At 42.9% G+C, this 22,493-nt stretch overlaps 1 protein-coding gene across 1 annotated transcript in view; it reads right to left on the bottom strand.

Moving 5' to 3' along the window:
- tmcc1a (transmembrane and coiled-coil domain family 1a) overlaps positions 1 to 22,493 on the bottom strand; it is a 50,308-nt gene that overhangs the window by 20,013 nt on the left and 7,802 nt on the right. The window contains exons 2-3 of the mRNA XM_079467239.1: positions 15,784 to 16,041; positions 3,065 to 3,750 (exon numbers count right to left, since the gene is read on the bottom strand). Of these exons, the coding sequence (XP_079323365.1) occupies positions 3,065 to 3,750; positions 15,784 to 16,041 (944 nt within the window). The remainder of the gene's footprint in view (positions 1 to 3,064; positions 3,751 to 15,783; positions 16,042 to 22,493) is intronic.

Below are 22,493 nucleotides of genomic sequence, written 5' to 3' on the forward strand. Positions count from 1 at the left end.
GAACTTCTTACGTATTATAGTCCATCACGTGCACTACGCTCTCAGGCGTCAGGTCAGTTGGTAATACCTAGAATTTCAAAATCAAGTGCAGGCGGCAGATCCTTTTCTTATCTAGCGCCTTAACTTTGGAACAGTCTTCCCTGCAATATCCGGGAGGCGGACACACTCTGTCAGTTTAAATCTAGACTAAAGACGCATCTTTTTAATCTTGCATACACTACATTATCATAATATATGTATTTCAAAGATCTAGGCTGCACTAGTTAGATCAACCGGAACCAGGGACACTTCCAATAACAACTGATGCATTTGTTGCATCAAAGAGTGCAGAACAGTACTCTACTCTCAGCCAGTCTTGTCTCATTGTTCCAAGGTTACAAGAGCGGAGCGGGCAGGGCGCAATCCATTCCTAGACCTGACAAATGCTGGACGAAGGAAGTGACGTCGCTACAAAACTTCAGCCACTATTAGATTATTAATGATAATTTTAAATCTAATTTTTTTTATTTTTGCCTTGTTGTGCAAGCACTGTTGAGCTTGTGCAGAGGCTGCAGTTTTTGCCAGAGGGGAACTGGAATCCCCTTGTTAGGCCTGGTTTCCCTCCGAGTTTTTTTTTCTCCTCCAATGGAGTTTTGGGTTCCTCGCCACCGTTTGCATACTGTTTTGCACTGTTTTGCCTGGCCGGGGGGGCTGCTCGAATTTGGTAGTCTTATTTAATTGACACTGCATATAGGAATTTATTGTGTGTCTGATATTTGACCTGTGTTTTGAATTCCATAACCTTTTATGTTTTACTTATAGTCATTTTTTCTTGTACAGCTGCTTTGTAACAATGAAAATTGTAAAAAGCGCTATATAAATAAAGCTGACTTGACTTGTCGTGCGTTTTATGTAATACAGCTACACGTGACACCGGTACAAGTGTATTTACTTAATCTCGGATCTGTCGGGATCCGGAGCTAACACATGTTTGTTTTGTCGTGTGTGTATGTCAGAGCACATGGGGATTGTTTTGACAGCTGTTTACGTGTAGATATGCCACACATGCCACCTTCCATTAGCACCCTCATTAGCTCTCATTGTCTGCACATGGTGTTTATTTAGTTCTCACTATTTAATCTCTGCCACCGCACACTCCCTTTGTGCGATTGTTAACTGTTGTTATCCCGTACCCCAGTTATGGTTATGGTTATGGTTATGGTTATGGTTATGGTTATGGTTATGGTTATGGTTATGGTTATGGTTATGGTTATGGTTATGGTTATGGTTATGGTTATGGTCTTGCATTCGCGCTTGTTTTAGTCTAGTCTAGTCTAGTCTAGTCTAGTCTAGTCTAGTCTAGTCTAGTCTAGTCTAGTCTAGTCTAGTCTAGTCTAGTCTAGTCTAGTCTAGTCTAGCATCTAGGAATACCCTTGCCGAGTGATTGTCTGTGTGCGTGTCATTTGTGGCATACCTCTTTATCTCTTACATTCTCTCAGATAATCCTATCACCCACGTCTGTGTCAAGTATCCCCGCCATCTCAACGTCACCCGCAGCATTCTTCGCCATCACCGAGGGGATTGCTGTCTCCGCGGGCTAGTGATCTCTGCTCATCCGGCTGCCTTGTCCGTGCCCACTGGCTTATCCTATGACTGACCGGTCGTTCTCCTCTCAACGCTACTGACACTGCCGGACTTCATCTCTCCCATCTCGGCTGGCGCTGCCGTATACTGGGTCTCCCATTTGGCCTCGCAGTTAGCCTGGGTGTTTGTCCCGCCGATCGTTCTTGTTCCTATTGGACTTTCACTAACTCAATCCTTGGAGCTACCAATACAACTCTTGTTACTCCCCTGCAATTGAATCCTTGTTTTTCTCATTCCTGACAGGATCAATACATGAAATTAACCTACTGATACTCTCTTCTCTTATTGTGGCAATGTTGTGAAGAACAACACAAGCAACTATGACATTGCATGCCCTTGTTGGACTGACCCTGAGCCCACGCAGACACTGAAACCTTGCCTTCAGGATGTCTATGGTCATCTCCACCTTGGCCCATGTCCTGGTGTATGCCAGGTTAAATCGTGTCTGTGGTCCAGGCTCAGGTTTAGGGTAAGATATCCGCATATAGGGAAGACAAGGGTACCTGCTATCTCCCAGCAACTAACTATTAAAGTGTTCTATAATTGAATTGTACAATGTGATTGAAATGAATAATGACTTACAGTACAAATTACATTGAGAAAGAGTTAGGATCTAAGACGCTATATTTTATTTCCACTTTGGAGAACCACTAGTTGAGTAGAGCTTTTTTTTTGACAGGATTCAGGGTTCAGACTTGCCAATTTAAATCTAGATGACACCAGCCCTTGCAAGGACTTTTTAGATGACGCCAGCTCCAGACTATAAAAGTTATTCCAAATATAATTTATTATTTATACAATTTTATTGTTTTCTGTTTTTGTTATGTGTGTTTTCATATTGTGCCCTTGTGTAAAGCTGCTTTGCAACAGTGTAAACCTTGAAAAGCCCTATCGAAATAAACAAGAATTGTTTTGACTTAAAAATGGCTATTTACTTAAGTCTGTCTCCATTGGATGTGGTGCGATGACACACTATGAAAGCTTTCCTCCAGTTTCTATTGTCTTTTGTTGCGTGGTATTGCGCCGCTCTTGTGTGTTGCAGATGGTAACGCATCAAACTCGTAGATTTATCGTTGCATGCTTTTAAAGCCATATTACCTCTGTGCTCTGCTCTTGAATCTGAACTGCAACCTTTTGCAACACTAACCAATGCCAGCATAATCAGAAAGAAAGAAAATCATTTTATATAAAAATTCATCATGACCAAATTGTCGCGTCTTATAGTGCATGTCATGCATAAGTGTAGATGTTTGGACATTGCAAACTTTTGGGAATTCATCAGTTCTAACAGTGCATACTGCTAAACCATGAAGGCACTGGCGATACCAAAGTGATGGTGGTTACATTACCAAAGCAGTTACCAAAACAGAATAAAATTAAATGCTTAAAAAAAGTAATGATCTGTGTGTGTGTCTTTGCTTGTGTGTATGCATGCATATACCTAAACCTCTCCTCCTGAAATGCCTGCATCAGGAGCGAACACTCTTTAAGATAACTGCCATTCAGATTTTCAACTGTCTCTTCTAGCCGTGTCTGTGCATCGCGCAGATCCTGCACCTCCTTCATAAAACTGATCAGACTGCCACTGTGTGCCCTCTCCAACGTGTTCCACCTTGAGCTGGGTGGGCCTCCAGGAGCACCTGTAATGCTGTTGGCTCCCACCGATCCAGAGGTTGCACTTGAACAATCTTCATCACTTCCAAAATGTATTCTTGACTGGAGCTGGCCACCAGCTGATCCCAGTGAGCACCCTGCGGTGGTAATGCCATTATCAACATCCTCCATGCCATGTTTCAAAATATTTATGTTTTCAGAACTTCTGAACTTGTGGCGAATTAATGAAGCGATCTCACGAGGTTTGGAGGCCACAGCACCAGCAGCAGAATGTGTGGCATGGGTAAAACTTGACAGCCCACCTTTAAAACTGTCTACGACTCCTTCGCTGATGCCAGTTATGACTCTGGCCCCCACATCTCGTAGACCTTGCTGCATATCCCGCAAAACATCTTTGGGCTGCCTCTGTATACCGCTGTGCTCAGCATCATGCAGACGCCTATGGTAGTGTTCTAGCTTGCGCTGCAGCTGAGCGATGTTGGCTGCAGATTTCTGGTTCTTCTTCTCAAATACCTGAAGATGGAGCCATTGTGGTATTGAATAAAACAGTATTAAAGGTAAAAATATCAACAAATGTGTTCTGAAACAAGGAAAGACAGAAATAGAAAGCATGATAAAAAACGTTTCATCCACACATACGTATGCATAGACAATATAGAAATAAACAAAAAAAACCATCTTGATTAAAAGTTATGCCCAAGAGACAACAAATTATTCTAAAATAATGTTTTTTTTACTTAATTGCTAATATCCTATGCCAAACGTAAAAGAACCCTGACAATCTATATAATGTAAAAGTGTTTGTTTTAATGTCACAGACCCGTAGGTGGGCCCAAAATGCTTTTACAACAAAAAAACCTAACATATATTGACAAACGTCTTGGTTATGGATGTAACATTGGTTCCCTGAAGGAGGGAACGAGATGTTGTGTCGAGACTGACAGAATGGGGTTTGACTTGAGAATCTCTGATTATACTTTGAAAAGGCCAAGGAACTTGGCGAATGGGACAGCACCATTCATACACCTTTTTGGGCTGAGGAACTTGAGAGACTCCCTCATTCGCTGCAGCAGGCCGGCGCAGCTCTCGTGGCATGATGGACACAACGTCTCATTCCTCCCATCAGGGAACCGAGGTTACATCCGTAACCAAGACGTTCCCTTACTGTCGTTCTCTCGATGTTGTGTCGAGACTGACAGAATGGGGTTCCTGTTGACGTCACGATTTCCAGCAGAACGAAACTGACGGATCCTCGCGAATCGTAACATTCCAGTGGTGCAGTAAGACATCAATTCATGTGACCACGACGAGAGGCTCTTATTACCTCTAGAGGCGAGTAGGCCGCCCGACACTGGGAGCACTGGGAAGCGCTACCCCTTCGCCTGAGAGGGTGACGCTACGGAGACCACAGGGAGATGTGGGTCTCACCAGTGGGGAGAGCTCATGGGAGTAGTAGTGCGGGGCCCCAACCAGGGGTGCATAGAAGCGGTGGAGTCCACCTAGGGGAGTTCACAGGTTTGCCGACAGGGGAACCAAGAATGAGAAAGCGTCTGAATGGACAACCCAAGGAGGGGAGTCACTACGTGTGGAGTACGAGCCCAGATACAAGAGTTCACTTTTGTCAGGAAACTCAAATATACTGGTTCCACATCGGGAAAAGAGGTGCTCCGACAGGAGCACCCCGTAGGCCCAATCGGTCGAGGTGCCAGCACACAAGGTCCCTGTGCATAGGCAACAGATCCCACGAGTGAGCCAAGATAGGTCAGTCGTCAAGATAGTAAGCATACGCAGACCTTTGTAAAGGGGCTAGGGGCAGAGCCCTGGGTGGGCGAGCAGGTCTGCTGACTTACCTGCCTTAACTCTACGCTGCCGGACGCACCGTCGGGTGGAGAGTGCTACGGAAGTGGCATGTCACAATGTCGAATTTAGGCTGTTGCATGCTGTGGGCACCCAGGGAGAAGGAAGCACTCCTGGAGACCAAGTGTGCACCAGGCCCTGAGAAGGGCACGGCTTAATGTGGGACGTGGCAAGGACTGTCCCAGTGCAACTTCGACAGTGATAGGTTAATGCTCTCCATTGAAATCTCCGTCCGCGGGGTGCCACCTGAGGAGGGGCACCGGAGCTGGGGGCAGAGATACAGAGGGGCTGCTGGGATGCAGAGGCTGTTTATGACCTCGACGCTCTGGTGGGGGCCTGGTTGCGGCAGGGAGGCTGATGGCCTCCTTCTACTACTTCGTTGAAAACTCGAAGGTCTTCGGCAGTGTCACCAAGCAGCCCATGCTGTGCGATGGGTGCATCAAGAAAGCGGACTCTCTCGATGCCTTGCATCTGCGCAGGATTGAGCCAAAGGTGTCTCTCTTGGACCACAAGAGAAGGGCAAGGTCTGTGTGCTCCGTCACTTCGGTCTGTGGCGGTGTACAGAACCTGCCACTGGGTCCTGCTTTCCGTCGTCTAACCATTCCAACACCTTAGCCTGGTGGATCTGCAGGATGGCCATGGCGTGAAGGGCAGAGGCAGCTGACGAGCAGCAGTGTAAGCCCTCGACATCAATGATGGTAAGGACTAACAAGCTTCGCAGGGAGCCTTGGTCGGTACCTCCAGGTGGCAAGTCTACAAAGCCCTTAGCTGCTCCAGAGTCGAGGGAAGTCAGGGGGACCAAGCTCGTCTGCTGCGAACGCGCCGAAGGGGCATTCCCGGTTTTCGTGAGCTCTTCATGCACTGCCGGGAAACTGGCACCAGGGCGGAACAGAGTTCCGTGCCAACGGAGTTCCGTGCCCAGATAACAAGAGTCCGGCCTTGACCTGCAGGGAATGCAGTGCCTGATGCTCACGGCGGTCAGGGCAAGCATGGCTGATATCTCCACGTTGGGCTCGAATGGCCATAGCCGGGAGCTGCAGGGAGTCCTCAGCGTCTGATGTCAGGAAGTCGCCACCCGATGTTGCAACATCCTCTGCATGCCGTGGCGTGGATCCGCTATGGGACTGTCTGGTGACGCCCATAGGAGACAGGTTCAGTGAGCGTGATGGGGCCTGGGTGGTCCGCGGAAATGCTGCGACGGATTTTCTCCCACCTGGACTACCATATCACCGCCTGCTTGTTAGCTGCTTTAGAGCAGGAAGTAAACGGTGTTGTCGCCATGTCCAAAGCAAACACGGCCATCCGTGACTGCAATACCGTTACCACGAACGCTTCTTCAGTATATTTGAGACCCAGACATGTGACGCAGGTATCGTGCCTGTCTGGCTTGATGATGGGGCGGTCGCACACCTCTGACCAGCTACTTAAACGCTCAGGGGAACTCACAAACGCCAGGAGGAGTTCTGCTGTTTTGCGTCGTAAGAATAATTGAAGATCGCTCAGGATAAGCCTTGCTGGTTCCAAAGAACAAAAAGGTGAATGAATGGGCAGGCCATTTTCCCTTTTATACCTGTATGTATACCTGTATGTACAGAGTCTAGCGTGCCGTCCCATTAGCCAAGTTAATTGGCCTTATTGAAGTTTCTCAAGTCAAACCCCGTTCTGTCAGTCTCGACACACCGTCTAGAGACCGACAGAAAGGGAACTATATATAACTGGAAAGCTCTCAGACTGCAGTTATTCATTCATTTTCCGTTTTGTGATCTCTCCTTTAAGGCAAGACAACTTTATAAACAGTTCTATATGGGCTTGTAAACCAAACTGGGCTTGTAAACAAAATTACTAATAAAATTTCAGTAATATTTGTATAGTTATTTTTTAAGGCTTGTTAATATGGTACGTTTTCGTGGCAATTTAGTCACATAAACAGTATTTGCGCTGCAAAATAATGCGTTGTGATTCCAAATGCTGTAAAAAGAGCTTGAAAAGGCGTCTATGATGAAATTTTTTCGAACATTAGCCAACCAAGCTTACCAGTAGGCAAACAACAATGGTGTGAAGTTATTTTTTGCACCATCATATTGCAAGACAGCAGCAGAAAAGGCAAAGCTTTTCAGGGTCCTTAAAATGTCATTAAATACGGCGTCATTAGACCCCATACCAACCAAATTATTTCAAATCTCCCTTACCTGTCTAAAATTCTTGAAAAAGTAGTGCCCACTCAGTTGTGCATTTTTTTTACAGAATAATGACGTGCACGAAAAATTTCAGTCGGTCACAAAATTAAACCTAAACAGTTACAACAAATGAAATTTCCTAAATCACAATTAATAAGCTCTCCCTGCTATTCGTAAACATTTACACAGTAACTTTTAATCAAAATCACTGAGTGCAGCTGTGACACGTCAGAGGAGACCTGGTCCTCCCGGTTGAGACTGGTTTGGGACATGGGACCTCTGAACTCAAATAGATCAACCCCAAACCTCAGGGAGACATTTTAAATCACAGCCAAGATGCCTCCAGTCATTGAGATTAGCGCAGAGCTACCCAATTTTAAAAGGTTAACCAAGCAGCAGTTAAGCCCATTATAGTTAAGACAGGAAGTTCAGCAAATCAAATTGAAGAAGACAAAATTTACTGTTGGCAGGCCGGCCACTTAATAATGACTACTTTGAAGTGAGATGTCGAGCATAACAAAGCCAACAGTTTTATAATGTAAATGGTAGGATTTCAGAGATGCAAACTACTGTACTTATCTTTGGCGAATTCTCCTGTTTTAAATGAAAACTTAGGTGGTTTGTCACATAATGTAAGGCTTAACATGTGTTCGACCTAAAACACCTAAAACAGGCAGAAGATATGACTGTGTATATGATGGATTTAACTATCAGAAGAATTCAATCGACTGCAGAACTATTATCACAGGTAATGAAATGACTGAAATTATTATTTTATTGATCAAATTTGAATTTAACATTATTAAATCAAATGTTTGTAGGGTGGCCATACATCCGGATTTTGTCCAGACAGTCCGGATTTTAAGCCCCCTCTCCGGCGTCCGGTGCAGCTTCAAGCCGGACACTCATTTGTCCTCCTTTTCGGACTTGCGCTGAATCGGCCTTAAAAACTCGCTCAAAAACCTTTATTGGGACGCAGCAGCATAGTGGCTGACGCCGTAAGATCTCCGGTCAAACAAACGATTGGCTGAAAGAGGTGTCAAAAAATATCTGATATATAATTGGTTAAAAACGTAAACAAGCCTCCACGACATGGAAATGGAGTCCACGTACTGGCTACGTCACATCATAACGTTAACATGCAGAAACGTCAGACATCATTTAGTCCTGAATGGACAAAACACCACAAATTCATATCAAATAGCATTAGAGATGCATTCCATGGATTTTGCACACTATGTCACTGTGAAGTAGACGTTAGTATTAAAGGGAAAGCCGCCATTGGCCGACATGCCAGCACTGAAAAACAAAGTTAACCTTATTTTCGAGAGGCAACATCCCCTCAGGATGACAAAATCTGCGCTGCAGAGCTTTGTAAAGTCTATCATGCAGTCAAGCATCACCAGTCCTACAGGAGTGTCTTGAATAAATCAAAAATACTGTGAACAAACACACATAGGTCTACATCAAGATATGAATAGAGTAGGCTATTATCATGAACCCATCGATATGATAGACAAAATTGTATTGTATTTGCGAGTACACCAGATGCAGTTATTCTAGCCTCAATAAATGCTGCAAAGTGTCCTCCTTTTTGGTGTTATGGAAATGGCCACCCTAGTTGTTTGGCTAATGGTTCCTTTAGTAAATAAATATGTCACAACAGCAATATGTCCAAGTACTGTCTTTTCATTGTAGAAATTTCAATTGGGGTAATAATGTACACCATAGAGAAACTTTTTTTAAATTTTTTTAATCAATATAACCATCATGTACTGTTAAGGGTCAGGGTGCCCCCCAGAGACTTCCCTAGTAAACAAATATTGTTCCCTTCATCTCAGTTGCATAACATTTTGTGAATTTTCCTAAATCATCTTTCTATACACACACACACAGAAAAAAAACTGGGCTTGATTTAGTTGTTCTGAAGGTGTGTAAAAAGGTTACACTTGTCGTGTTTCGGATCAAAATGAGCCCACATTGAAAATGTATGTAAAATTCGATTATGTTTTTCTATTTAATTTGCAAAACTTCCACACAGAAATTAAGGCTTGGTAAACTAGTTCTTAAAAACTACTGCTGCACCTCACCTGCTGAAAATAGATGTTATAATATTAACCCTACAGTGGATGAGTATAAAAGACAGCTTTTATCGAGTGACCCAAGACACTCAATCAAAGGAATATACAACTCAATTGGTCGTACCAAGTAGCAGTCGGGAATTGCTTTTCCAGGTGGCTCATTATAATCCGATGGCCGTGCATGCAAGAAAAACAGCAACACTAACGACCCGATTTTTTTGGCCGGGCATCCACGAGAATATGCGCTTATGGTTCGCCACTTGTTGTGAATCCCAGTTGGTAAACCCACCGGCCACCCCAAAAGCACCTTTGTGCCCTCTCCCCCTTGTTCGGGCCCCCTTCAAAAGAATTGGCATGGACCTGATCAGGCTGTTAGAGCGATCGGCACGGGGGCATCGCTTTGCATTAATCATAGTGGACTATGCCACACGATACCCGGTGGCGCTCCACAATATTTCAGCAAAAAGCATAGCAGACGCCCTTTTATCGTTAATCTCCCGCGTGTCAGTGATCTCAATTATGAGGTAGTGCGATCAGACAGGAGCAGGCACATCAGATATAAAGTTATGTCGGTATTAAGGGAATAGCTTAAAATGGCTTAGATCTTATTTATCCGACCGTTTTCAATATGTAGCAATAAACAATTGAGGTGTAACGCAAATCGCAAGTCCAGTACGGTGTACCACAAGGCTCAGTCTTAGGGCGTATGCTCTTCGCATTATACATGCTACCTCTAGGAGATATAATAAAGTGACACGGAGTAAGCTTTCACTATTATGCTGATGATATGCAACTTTATATATCCTTGAAGCCTCATGAAACACAGCAATTCCATCGAATAGTGGAATGCATAGTCGATATAAAAAAGTGTATGAGTAACAATTTCTTATTGCTTATTGGCCCGAAAACCGCCCTACATAACAACCAAGAATACTGCTTAACTATTGATGGATGTTCCATAAAACCCTCATCTTCAGCAAAAAATCTTGGCTTTATATTCGATAATACTCTTTCATTTGAGAAACAAGTCACCAACACCTGTAAAATTGTGTTTTTCCATCTTAAAAATATATCTAAACTACATCATATGCAGTTACCATCAGATGCAGAGAAGCTAATTCATGCCTTTATGACATCAAGACTAGATTACTGTAATGCACTATTAGGTGGTTGCCCTGAAGGCCTATTACAAAAACTCCAACTGGTCCAAAGTGCGGCAGCTTGAGTTCTTACATGTACAAAAAAGTATGAGCACATTAGCCCGGTTCTGTCAACCTTGCACTGGTTACCTATAAAACATACTTATAAAGCCCTGCATGGTTTAGCTCCTCACTACTGGAGTGAACTTCTCTCAAATCACAGTCCTTCACGTGCATTTCGCTCTCAGGCATCCGGTAAATTGGTAATACCTAGAATTAGAGGTCTTCTTGGGTCCAAAGATCTTTACCCGACCTAAAATGACCCGAATCCGACCCGACCCATCGTATACTTTTTTCAAACCCGACTAGACCTGAATGTAAACCGACGTTTATTAATGAAAATAAAATAGATATGGCAATGAAAACGGTGATCCTCTTGTTTTGCTCTGGCAAATTGCGCAAACTCAGGCTAATTAGCCTATGCAAAAGAGTATAAAGACACAGCTTAATCCAGTTTCCTGATTAATCCCACAGCTATAAAACCCGATAAATATTATTTTGTGCAAGGTTATAAATGTTTATCACTGTTCCATCCTTTAGATTTCCTTAAATACTTTTACACGAATGTGCCATTTTTATGACCCAAAGCTGTTCATGAATTGCTGACAAGTCAATCACTTAGGCCTTTGTCCTCTAACTTTTGGCGTAATATAACAAAAATATTTATCTGACCATGTGTTTATTAAGCAAATTATTAAAGGTAATTATTCTAATAACTAAATACTTTGTTTTATTTTATAGTTTCACTCTAGGGAAATTACCCCATCGAGCGGTGCTTTTTTACTCAAAGTAGCTATAATAATAGCCTTCAATAATGTTAAATTAACATATGTCATCAAAAATATAGTTTGTTTTGTATCACCAATAATTATGGATTTTTTACTTCTGTATATTCGTCATCTTTCAGCTTTTTAGCAATGTCTGATATTGCCTCCATGTCTGACGACATAATCTGACGACACAATTAGGACCAAGATAATCACGACAGTGTACATTCAAAATTGATTGACAGGTCTGGATCAATGTTAATTAGATGTTGCAAGAGGAGCGTTGGTAACTGCACGCACACACACGAGCGACGCGCTGTTATTGTACAGGATAGTTCGGCTCTTCCTCTGGTAAATTCAGCAAAAAAATGTTTTATCTGATATTACCCGAGATCTTAAGACACTAATAATAAACCCGACCCCGTGTCTGAAGCTCCCGTGAATCTTTTAGACCCGAACCCGCACAGGTCTCGGGCCAGACCTCAGGTTTTCGGATCTAAGTGGACATGTGAAGACCTCTACCTAGAATTTCAAAATCAAGTGCAGGCGGCAGATCCTTTTCCTATCTAGCGCCTAAACTTTGGAATAGTCTTCCCTGCACTGTCCAGGAGGCAGACACACTCTGGACAAAGGACGTGGCGACTCTACAAAATTATTAATGATAATCTTAAATCTAATTATTTTTTATTTTGCCTTGTTGTGCAAGCACTGTTGAGCTTGTGCAGAGGCTGCAGCATTTGCCAGAGGGGAACTGAAATCCCCTGGTTAGCCCTGGTTTCCCTCTGAGGTTTCCCCCCCCATGCAGTTTTGGCTTCCTTGCCACCGTTTGCATACTGTTTGCCTGGCCGGGGGGGCTGCTAGAATTTTATAGTTTTATTTAATTAACACTGCATATAGGAATTTATAGTCTGTATGATATTTGACCTGTGTTTTGACTTGCATGACCTTATATGTTTTGCTTATAGTCAATGTGTTATGTACAGCTGTTTTGTAACAATGAAAATTTTCAAAAGCGCAATATAAATAAAGCTAGTGTGACCAAGTTGCAGGCGCAATTCCCAGATGTGTTCTCGGCTCTGCCTGGCCTAACTACTCTCATAGAGCACCATATCGAGACCACGCCGGGAGTGGAAGTTCGCATCCGGCTATATAGAATACCTGAACACAAGAAAAAGGTAGTTGATGAAGACTTAGGCGCTATGCTCGAGATGGGAGTAATCAAGGAGTCCAGCAACGACTGTGCCTAAAACTAACGGCTCAGTTCAGGTTTTGTGTTGACTACCGCAAGGTGAATGCTGTGTCGAAGTTCGACGCATATCCAATGCCGCGGTTTGACGAACTGCTTGATCGGCTAGGTTCGGCTCATTTTTATTAGACGCTGGATTTGACAGAAGGGTATCGGCAGATCCTCTTATCGCCTCTATTCAAAGAAAAAAAGCCTTCACCACGGCGTTCAGATTGCACCAATTCGTCACACTTCCTTTCGGCTTATTCAGGGCTCTGGCTACATTCCAGCGTCTCATGGACCGCATACTGAGACCACACTCTAGATATGCCGCTGCGTATTTGGAAGATATCATCATCTATAGTAATGAGTGGCAGCACTTGAAGGCGGTCCTGAGTTTGCTGAGAGGAGCGGGGCTCACACCTAACCGGAAGAAGGGTTTGATTGGGCAGGGGGAGGTCAGGTATCTGGGCTTCCACTTGGGTCCCTAGACCCAAGACCAAAAAGGAGGTGAGGCAGTTCCTGGGGCTGGCGGGATATTATAGAAGACTTGTCCCTATTTATTCAGCGCTCCCCAGCCCGCTGACTGACCTCAGTAAAAACGACGTCTTAGATCCCTGTAAAAGCGAGCAGGAGGCGACAAAGAGAAATAAAGAACCGACGAAACACACAAGGAGAGAGAAGTGTCGGGCAGACAAAGAGAATGACAAAGAGAAAGGCAAAGACAAAGAGAAAGAGGGAGAAGCTGTATGACACCTCGAGACCGAGAAGTGGCTGTAGTGCGGTGTGTTAAATATTATTTACTTTTACTTTGTGTTTTTGTGTTTTACGGTGAATAAAAGTTGTGTTATCACCACGCCGAGCCTATCTCCTTCTTTAAGTGTACTGAACCCCATTTCACCCATATAAGCCAGTTTCTCTCTATGCCTGATGCAGTGCGGCTTATTCATGCCTTTATAACATCTAGGCTTGATTATTGTTATTCTCTTTTTGCAGGGTTACCTGCAAGTATGATTAAGAGGCTTCAATATGTGAAAAAATTCAGCTCCTCATGTTTTAACTTTAAAAAATAAAAGCGCTGATTGGAGCGGAAACTTCTGCTGGTGATTTACATTTACAGTTATTCATTTGGCAGACGCTTTTATCCAAAGTGACTTACAAGTAGTTTTTTACAGTGTCATTTTACTGCAGAGCAATCAGGGGTAAGGTGCCTTGCTTAAGGGCAATCAACCAAGAGCATGCTTTTTTGTTCATTAAATAAAGCACAAATACCAGTAGGTCTACGCGGGCAAACCTTTGTAAATCGTGCGGCCTGATTACATTTAAATAATCTTTTCCCATAAAGTTTGCCTCTGAAGAGGAAATACATATGGAATAAAGGGTATGCACGTCACCGCACAAGTAATGTCACGTAAATCATGAAAGACTGAATGCAGCAGTGTTAACGTTTATCTGCACTCTATTTAGAACTGGATAAAGTTGTTTTGTGTACAAACAGATTGAACAAGAAATCTGAGAGATTTATTTTGAAAGGCTACTGAAGGATAGAAAAAAGCAAATGGAACACTGAAACGTGGATGTTTGCTTGCCATTTCTTACCAGAATGAGCTCAAGTAATTTTTTTTGTTGATCCATTCCATAATAGCGTGACCTACATACTTTCTACACCTTTAAATGTATTTCTTTTAACATTCTAAGCAAATGTATTTCATTCAAACGTACAGATGAACGCATTGTAAACTGTTACCATTTAGAAGAGCAATGTAAATTGTGTAAGATTCGGTTTATTAAATAACTAAATGTATTTTGCTTGAGTAAAAAAAATGTTTACCTAAATGTTTGTTTTGTGTATTTACCCCACTGTTGAATTCAGGTACAAAATAAATATCAGTAAACACAATTCCACGCAATATTTCAGTGTACAAGGACACCTGGTTCTTAAGGATCACTGTCGAGTCTCATTGCTTTTAATTTCAGCAGTCCGGTTTCTTTGTTTCTCCTATTAAAAGCAGCCTTTTTGACTCAAGGAGGCGTGTTCATGTTGTGTTTTGTGACTCACACATCATCTGAAAGTGTATGAAAGTGTAAGTGTATGAATTCTCAAAATGTGTTACAAAAGTTGTGAAAGGAGCCTGCATAGAAAATGAATGGATCTCTATGGCCCTCTGCTGGATATATATGGTCAAAACCAAGTCTTTAACCTTACAGAAAAAAACTTCAAATAACAGCTTCATGCAAAGCATTCTGGGAACCAAAATTAGAAAAAAACTGAGTAAGTTTTAGTGTTTAATGTTAATTTATCTTTGAACAAACTGTTGCCGATTAATACAAATCTACATCTACTGGCAACTAGCTGCATTACAACGGCAAACATGTTTACAGTGTGGCAGAATTCTAACTCCAGAAACAACATTTAATTTAGATCAATATTAAAGGGATTTTTTATTTTATGCAAGCTCATAGTGTAGTTGGGTAAATCGATACAGAAAGTACTTATATATCCATAAATACAGCTAAATTTATAGATGAGAAGTAAACCAAAAAATATATATAATCTGAATTATTTATGTTAGATCCCCATCATTTATTCCCCTATTTAGTTATAAGATGAAAACATAGACACATGATTGCTTGAAGACGTTTCCTGTGTTCTCTTCTCTACTCTATAACATGCTTCTTTTGAGGAAATAATAAGCTTCATGCCACTACACTTCGGTGTCAGTGTCTCTCGCTCCCAGAACATTTTCTCACGCCATTTATTCATTTGATTTGATTAATTAAAGAGTATCCAAGCACAGACAGAAACCTAGAGTTCGAAAGGAATTTAGAGTTGATTTTTTCAACCATCACTCTATAGCATACCTTTTTTGGGGTCATACTGAATGGAAACTGGAAACTAGCAGAACATAAGGGATAATTATTAAGTCTAGTAAATAAAAATCAATAAAGGCCAGTGGAAAAATCACAGCTTTTTTGCAAAGAGTTCAAGAAAGAAGGATGAAGTGAGAGTGACAGGTCATATGTGTCACAATATTTCATACCCATTATATAACCATTATTGTCAGAATTGGACTTGCAATTCAAGTGCAGGGTACATTTAACTGTGTATGGATGACTATGTTTGTCAGCCACCACCGAAGACCAATTTTGACCCAGAAAATAAGGTTACACAACAGAGCAAATAAAAGATGTCTAAGAGACAACAGACACAATAAATAAAGACAAATAACTTAACTACACCTGTTTAATACGGATGCTCTGCTGCTTGTCATTGGCACTGCTGGCCAGTTTGAGGTATTCGGCCACGTTGTCATCACGAGCTGCCTGCTCGATGCGCAGCTGCTCTTTTAGTTTTAAAATCTTCTGCTGCAGTTGCGCAATCGCCTGCTGTGTGCGCTGGGGATCAAGATTGCCTTCCTCTGACCCCACCAATGAATCATCATCCTCAAATGATCCAGAGAGAGCAGCTTGAGCGAGACTGCCATCCAGCCTCTCAATCTAGATCCAGCATTGAAGAGAAAAGGCAAAAGGAATCAGCGAGGGCCAACAAATAGAAAAGGGCAAAAGGAAGCAATTTGGGCATTTTGGAAATGTCTTTCCATGTCTTTTTACTAACACAATGAAGCAGTCACCCACTCAGACAATCAGCATGTATGCAGACAGAGGATATTAAAGGTCAACATCCAAGTAACAATGCTCATCTATAAACATATATTCTTCATGATTTCACAAACGTTTCAAGTACTATTGATGTGTTTCTCAGTCTTGTTTTTTTTACGGTAAAAATGTAACAAACATACATTAAACTTTTAAAGGACTACAAAAAAAGAGCATGTGCAGCACGCTGATAAAAAGAATATACATACACATACATTTGGCAGACATCTAAGATATCTGCATTTATACATATTGTCTCTGCAATTTGTCGCATTTTTAAATTGTTTGCTCATCTGCAATACTTCTATGAGGCATCTGCTGTCATATGGACACCTGAGAAAAGTCTGTAAGAAGTTGTTGTAATTATGGTTTAGAATGTATGTAAAACTGCTCTAAGATGTTTATCAGATTTTCGCACAGCATATGTTTTCCAGACCTCCAGATCTTTAGCAGGCATCCCACAGATGCATTTGCTATCTGGTACAAATCTCACTCTCAAATGACAAAAACGCACAAATCATGAATGATCTCAAACCACAACATTCAATAAAACATTGACTAATAATTTCAAACTGATAGCGCTATAATACAACCTATAACATAAACTGTTATAAATGACTGTGCAAGCTGAGATTACAGAGAAAACTGTAGATCTTCATCTCACTTTACCATTTCTCACCCATAGCACTTGCTCCCAGTGCATTCTGCTGGAGGTCTCCAGTAAAATGAGCTCTTCATATATAATTCTAATGCGTTCGGCAGGAAAGCATGCTGCTCCACCGGTTTAGGTATCCCGAATTTCCCAAATTTGTTTTGAAATTTCAGTGTTCGGTTAAGCTCCGCCCCCGGCGTGATGCAGCGTGGAGCATTAAAATTGCATCATCCCTATCTCTGTGCATGCGCGTGTTTGTGGGCTGCAGTTAACTTCCAGTACACATTCCAAAACAATGGAGTACCTGTAGATTATTTCTGATAACAAGCAAAAGAAACAGAGAAGTTACTTGGCTAAACTTGTCTCTCCATTATTTAAAATTTAGACTTGGATAACAAACTCAACCGCTAGATGTCAATGTACTATACAGTTTCTCTACATGTTACCAAATTACAGAACCCATTCAATAAATAATTTATTTTTCATTAAAGGATTGGGATACCGCGGGACCCAACGCAAATCAGGGATTTAAACTAAATTAATTAAAACATTATGTCTGGATGTACAAGCTTGAAGACCAGCCAGTAGAGCATTGCAACAGTCCAGTCTGGACAAGACAAGAGCCTGGACAAGAACTTGCATAGCATGCTTAGACAGGAAAGGTCTAATTTTCCTAATATTGGGTGGTGCTGGCAACATGATCTCTGAAGTTCAGCTGATCATCAATTACCACTCCCAGGTTTCTGGCCGTTCTGGAAGGAGTAATGGTTGATGAACCTAGTTGGATGGAGAGGTTGTGCTGATGTCACGAATGTGGTAGGAGAACCCAATTGCAGGCAGCTACGATGAAGGGGTTAAACAGGATTTAATAAATAATAAATGCAAATTACAAATAATACACCCACGATGGGGGTAAAACTGAACTGAGCCACGATACAAAAACAGTAAACAAAGACTTCCCACGAGGGGGCATAAAACAAAAGACAAGTACTAAAAGCTATAATAACTAAGACTTACTTAACATGCATCAAAACAAGGAGCAAGGTAATTTCCAGAAAAGACACGGCTGAGGAACACGACATGGAAACAGGTAAAGGCAAGGGAACATGTACAACGAACGAGCACAAGACAATAGACAAGAGGGCATTATATAGGGAGACAAACAAAGGAGATAACAATGGGCAGGTGTGGGTAATGAGACACAGGAGGAAAGCTATACTAGGAACGAGAGGTGCGGGGCCAAATGACGAGACTAAAGAGAGCCCATATTATGTCCTGATTGACAATAATATGTTTCTCTCCACATAAAACACGTGGGTCTGTCATGATTCTGCCCCTAGACCAGAAAATCAAGACAGGAGAAGGCAGAATCATGACAGAATCCCCCCCCTTAATGAACTTCTCCTGGCTTTCACCAAGGGAGCAGACTAACGAGACAAGACTGACTGGGAAACAGACAACATCCAACAAAACATGGTAAAAAAAACTAGGGGCAGACAAGCAAGAACAATAAATGGATTAGGGTGGGACAATAAAAACAACAAACATGGGAGGGGGGGTTTGGCAAAACAAGAGTTCATGTGAGGAAGTCCAAAGGGGTTGGTACAGGGAGGAGCAGTCTTAGTCCCTGGAGACGCTCGAGAGCGTGGGGTCCTGGGGGACTTAGCAGGGGTACCCTGGGGGGAGGCGCGCAAGAGCGCAGAGTCCCGGAGGCTCTGGGAGTCCCCGGCTGAGACACCGGCTGGAAGGCCGGCTGGGCATGACTGGGTGCAGGACTTGACACCGGCTGGAAGGCCGGCTGGGCAGGACTGGGTGCAGGACTTGACACCGGCTGGAAGGCCGGCTGGGCAGGACTGGGTGCAGGACTTGACACCGGCTGGAAGGCCGGCTGGGCAGGACTGGGTGTAGGACTTGACACCGGACTCGGGACCATCGGACTCGGGACCACCGAAATCCGAGCCACCCTCCGTTGCCTCTTCTTCTTCAGCCAAGCCCACCCGCCTGGTGGCCGGCTGCAGGAACAACGAGAATGGGACAGGCGGCTCAGGATTGGAGGCCCTCGGATGAGGACCCCCAGGATTCCCATCTCCTCCGCTTGCCAGTGAGACTGGGCGGTTGTGGAGAGGCTGGAGAGTGGTGCGTGGCGATGCCCACAACACCGATCTGCAGGGGACCACTCTCGGGTATCGCTAACAGCGGAGATGAGTAAAGGGCGTTCAATGAGGTCGCGGACTTCGAACGAGCGGCGGCAGTTATCCACACGGCGTCGAAATCCAACGGCCTCATCGCCCTCATCTCCGAGCGAGAGAGTGGCTCTCTGAGACAGGTGTTGAACAGCACCGCCAGCTCCTCCCTGAAGACGCCTTGCTCGGCAATGTCAAGGAATCTCTCCACATACTCGTCCACAGTCTCACTTCCCTGTCGAAGACTGCAGAGGTGACGGGCCAGGCTAGAACGGTCAGTGTCCATGCTGCCGCTGGGTTCTGTTTTCGCTTGTTCGTTCTGTCACGAATGTGGTAGGAGAACCCAATTGCAGGCAGCGACGATGAAGGGGTTAAACAGGATTTAATAAATAATAAATGCAAATTACAAATAATACACCCACGATGGGGGGGGAAACTGAACTGAGGCACGATACAAAAACAGTAAACAAAGACTTCCCACGAGGGGGCATAAAACAAAAGACAAATACTAAAAGCTATAATAACTAAGACTTACTAAACATCAAAACAAGGAGCAAGGTAATTTCCAGAAAAGACACGGCTGAGGAACACTACATGGAAACAGGTACAGGTAAGGGAACATGTACAACGAACGAGCACAAGACAATAGACAAGAGGGCATTATATAGGGAGACTAAAAAAGGAGATAACAATGGGTAGTTGTGGGTAATGAGACAGAGGAGGAAAGCTATACTAGGAACGAGAGGCTCATCGGATGAACATTTTCAACAATTTACCATGATTTATTAAGGTCTTCATGAAATATCTGTAACATACGTATTTGTTGAAAAACACTCAATGGTTGTGTAAACGAGAGCCTTGTCAAAAACACCTATACTCACAGCAACCCTTTGGTGTATGTCTTCTAAAATGTTAATGAGTTTCTGCGCACACCACCCCTCTCCCGTCAGGGGTGTTGACCCAATGGATATGTAGTGTTTCCCAGGTGTCCAGGTTTTTCACTTCTGCATCGTTCCACGCAGGGTAAATGATTTTCCGGTTACAGCAGTATCCAAGTCTAACAAGAGTGTCTGGATTAAATGCCACATAATCCCATTATAGTGAAGGGAACAGAATCAAGAACAGCAAATCTGCCATGCAACAACAATGTCACCCATAATGAATCACATGAAGCAACACAAGAAATAATCCTTTAGCCAACCTGACTCACATCTTTTTTACGTTGTTCTCTTGAACCAGTATCAGAAGACACTGAATTTCCAGACAATAGAACATGAGAGGGCATCACGTTTTCAGCATTGGCTGAATCGTTTTCATTCCATTATCCAGCTCTCTCATTGGCACGGGTGCAAGACACGATGCATGCCACTTTTTTCCATCATCCAAGAGGTAAGTGTAGGGACCAACTTTCTTCCTGACCTTAATTGGAGGAGTGAACTTTGGATAAGCTTTTGGTACATGTAAAGACTTTTTAATGCACACTTTTCCAGCAGGTAATGACTGAAGGGCCCTTGAGCAAGACACCTTACTCCTGATTGCTGTGCAGTAATGTGCCACTGTAAAAAACTACTTATAAGTCGCTTTGGATAAAAGCGTCTGGCAAATGAATAAATGTAAATGCATTAAAGTTCTCAGATTCAGCACGATACTCAACTATGTAGTCGAAACAGAGCCACCGAGCAATGCGCATACCAGCTCTATCAGTCCCTTTTGTGGTCAGCAGTGTCGTTAACGCTTGATGGGCAGTCTGCAAAGTGTATCTGCAACCCCACAAGTACGTTCTCCATTTTTCCACTGCCCAGACACACGCCAGAGCCTCCTTTTCAACAGGAGTATTTCTGTTCAGCTGAGGTGAGTGTTCTGGATGTGAAAGCAACAGTATGTTCTTGACCATCAGTGCCAATTTGTGTGAAGACAGCACCTAGTCCATAAGCAGACACGTCAGTCAAGTCAAGTCAGCTTTATTTATATAGGACTTTTGACAATTTTCATTGTTACAAAGCAGCTGTACATAAAGCATTATTGTTATACGTTATGCAAGTCAAAACACAGGTAAAATATCAGACAGACTATAAATTCCTTTATGCAGTGTTAATTAAATAAAACTATAAAATTCTAGCAGCCCCCCCAGCCAGTGCAAAACAGTATGCAAACGGTGGCGAGGAACCCAAAACTCCATTGGAGGGGAAAAAAAACCTCAGAGGGAAACCTTAAGTCTAGATTTAAACTGACAGAGTGTGTCTGCCTCCTGGACAGTGCAGGGAAGACTGTTCCAAAATGTAGGCGCTAGGTAGGAAAAGGATCTGCAGCCTGCACTTGATTTTGAAATTCTAGGTATTACCAACTGACCAGACGCCTGAGAGCGAAGTGCACGTGAAGGACTGTAATTTGAGAGAAGTTCACTCAAGTAGTGAGGAGCTAAACCATGTAGGGCTTTAAAGGCAATAAGCAAGATTTTAAAGTTAATGCATTGCTTTATAAGTAACCAGTGCAAGGTTGACAGAACCGGGCTAATATGCTCATACTTTTTTGTACGTGTAAGATCTTGAGCTGCCGCATTTTGGACCAGCTGAAGTTCCTGCAACAGGCGTGCAGGGCAACCACCCAATAGTTCACTACAGTAATCTAGTCTTGATGTCATTAAGGCATGAACCAGCATCTCTGCATCTGATTGTGACAGCCTATGACGTAGTTTAGATATATTTTTAAGATGGAAAAACACCATTTTACAGGTGTTGGCGGTTTCTCAAATGACAGAGTACTATCGAATAAAACGCCAAGACTCTTTGCTGAAGATGATGAGTTTATGGAACATTCACTAATAGCTAAGAAGCACTCCTGGATGTTACGTAGGGCGGTTTTCGGTCCAATAAGTAACACTTCAGTTTTGTCTGAGTTCAGTAATAAGAAATTGTTACTCATCCACTTTTTTATATCGACTATGCATTCCACTATTTGATAGAATTGCTGTGTTTCATGAGGCTTCGAGGAAATATAAAGTTGAGTATCATCAGCATAACAGTGAAAGCTAACTCTGTGTCACTTTATTATATATCCTAGAGGTAGCATGTATAAGGTGAAGAGCAAAGGCCTGAGACTGTGCCCTGTGGTAAACCGCACTGGACTTGCGATTTGCGTGACACCCCCTTGTTTATTGCTACATATTGAAAACGGTCAAATAAATAAGATCTAAGCCATTTCAAAGCTACTCCCCCAATACCGACACAATCTTCGAGTCTATGTAGGAGCGTGCAGTGGCCAATGGTGTCGAATGCAGCACCAAGATCTAGCAGCACCAATAAGGAGATACAACCTTGGTCAGACGCCATAAACAGATTAAAGCAGTCTTTGCACCGTGATGTCCTCCAAATCCAGACTGGAAATCTTCATTGATGTGATTTTTTCTTTGGAGGAAGGAACATAACTGAGTTAAAACTACTTTTTCCAGAACTTTAGAT

This window comes from Barbatula barbatula (genome assembly GCF_947034865.1).
Source record: "Barbatula barbatula genome assembly, chromosome: 11".
In the NCBI taxonomy this organism is placed as follows: domain Eukaryota; kingdom Metazoa; phylum Chordata; class Actinopteri; order Cypriniformes; family Nemacheilidae; genus Barbatula; species Barbatula barbatula.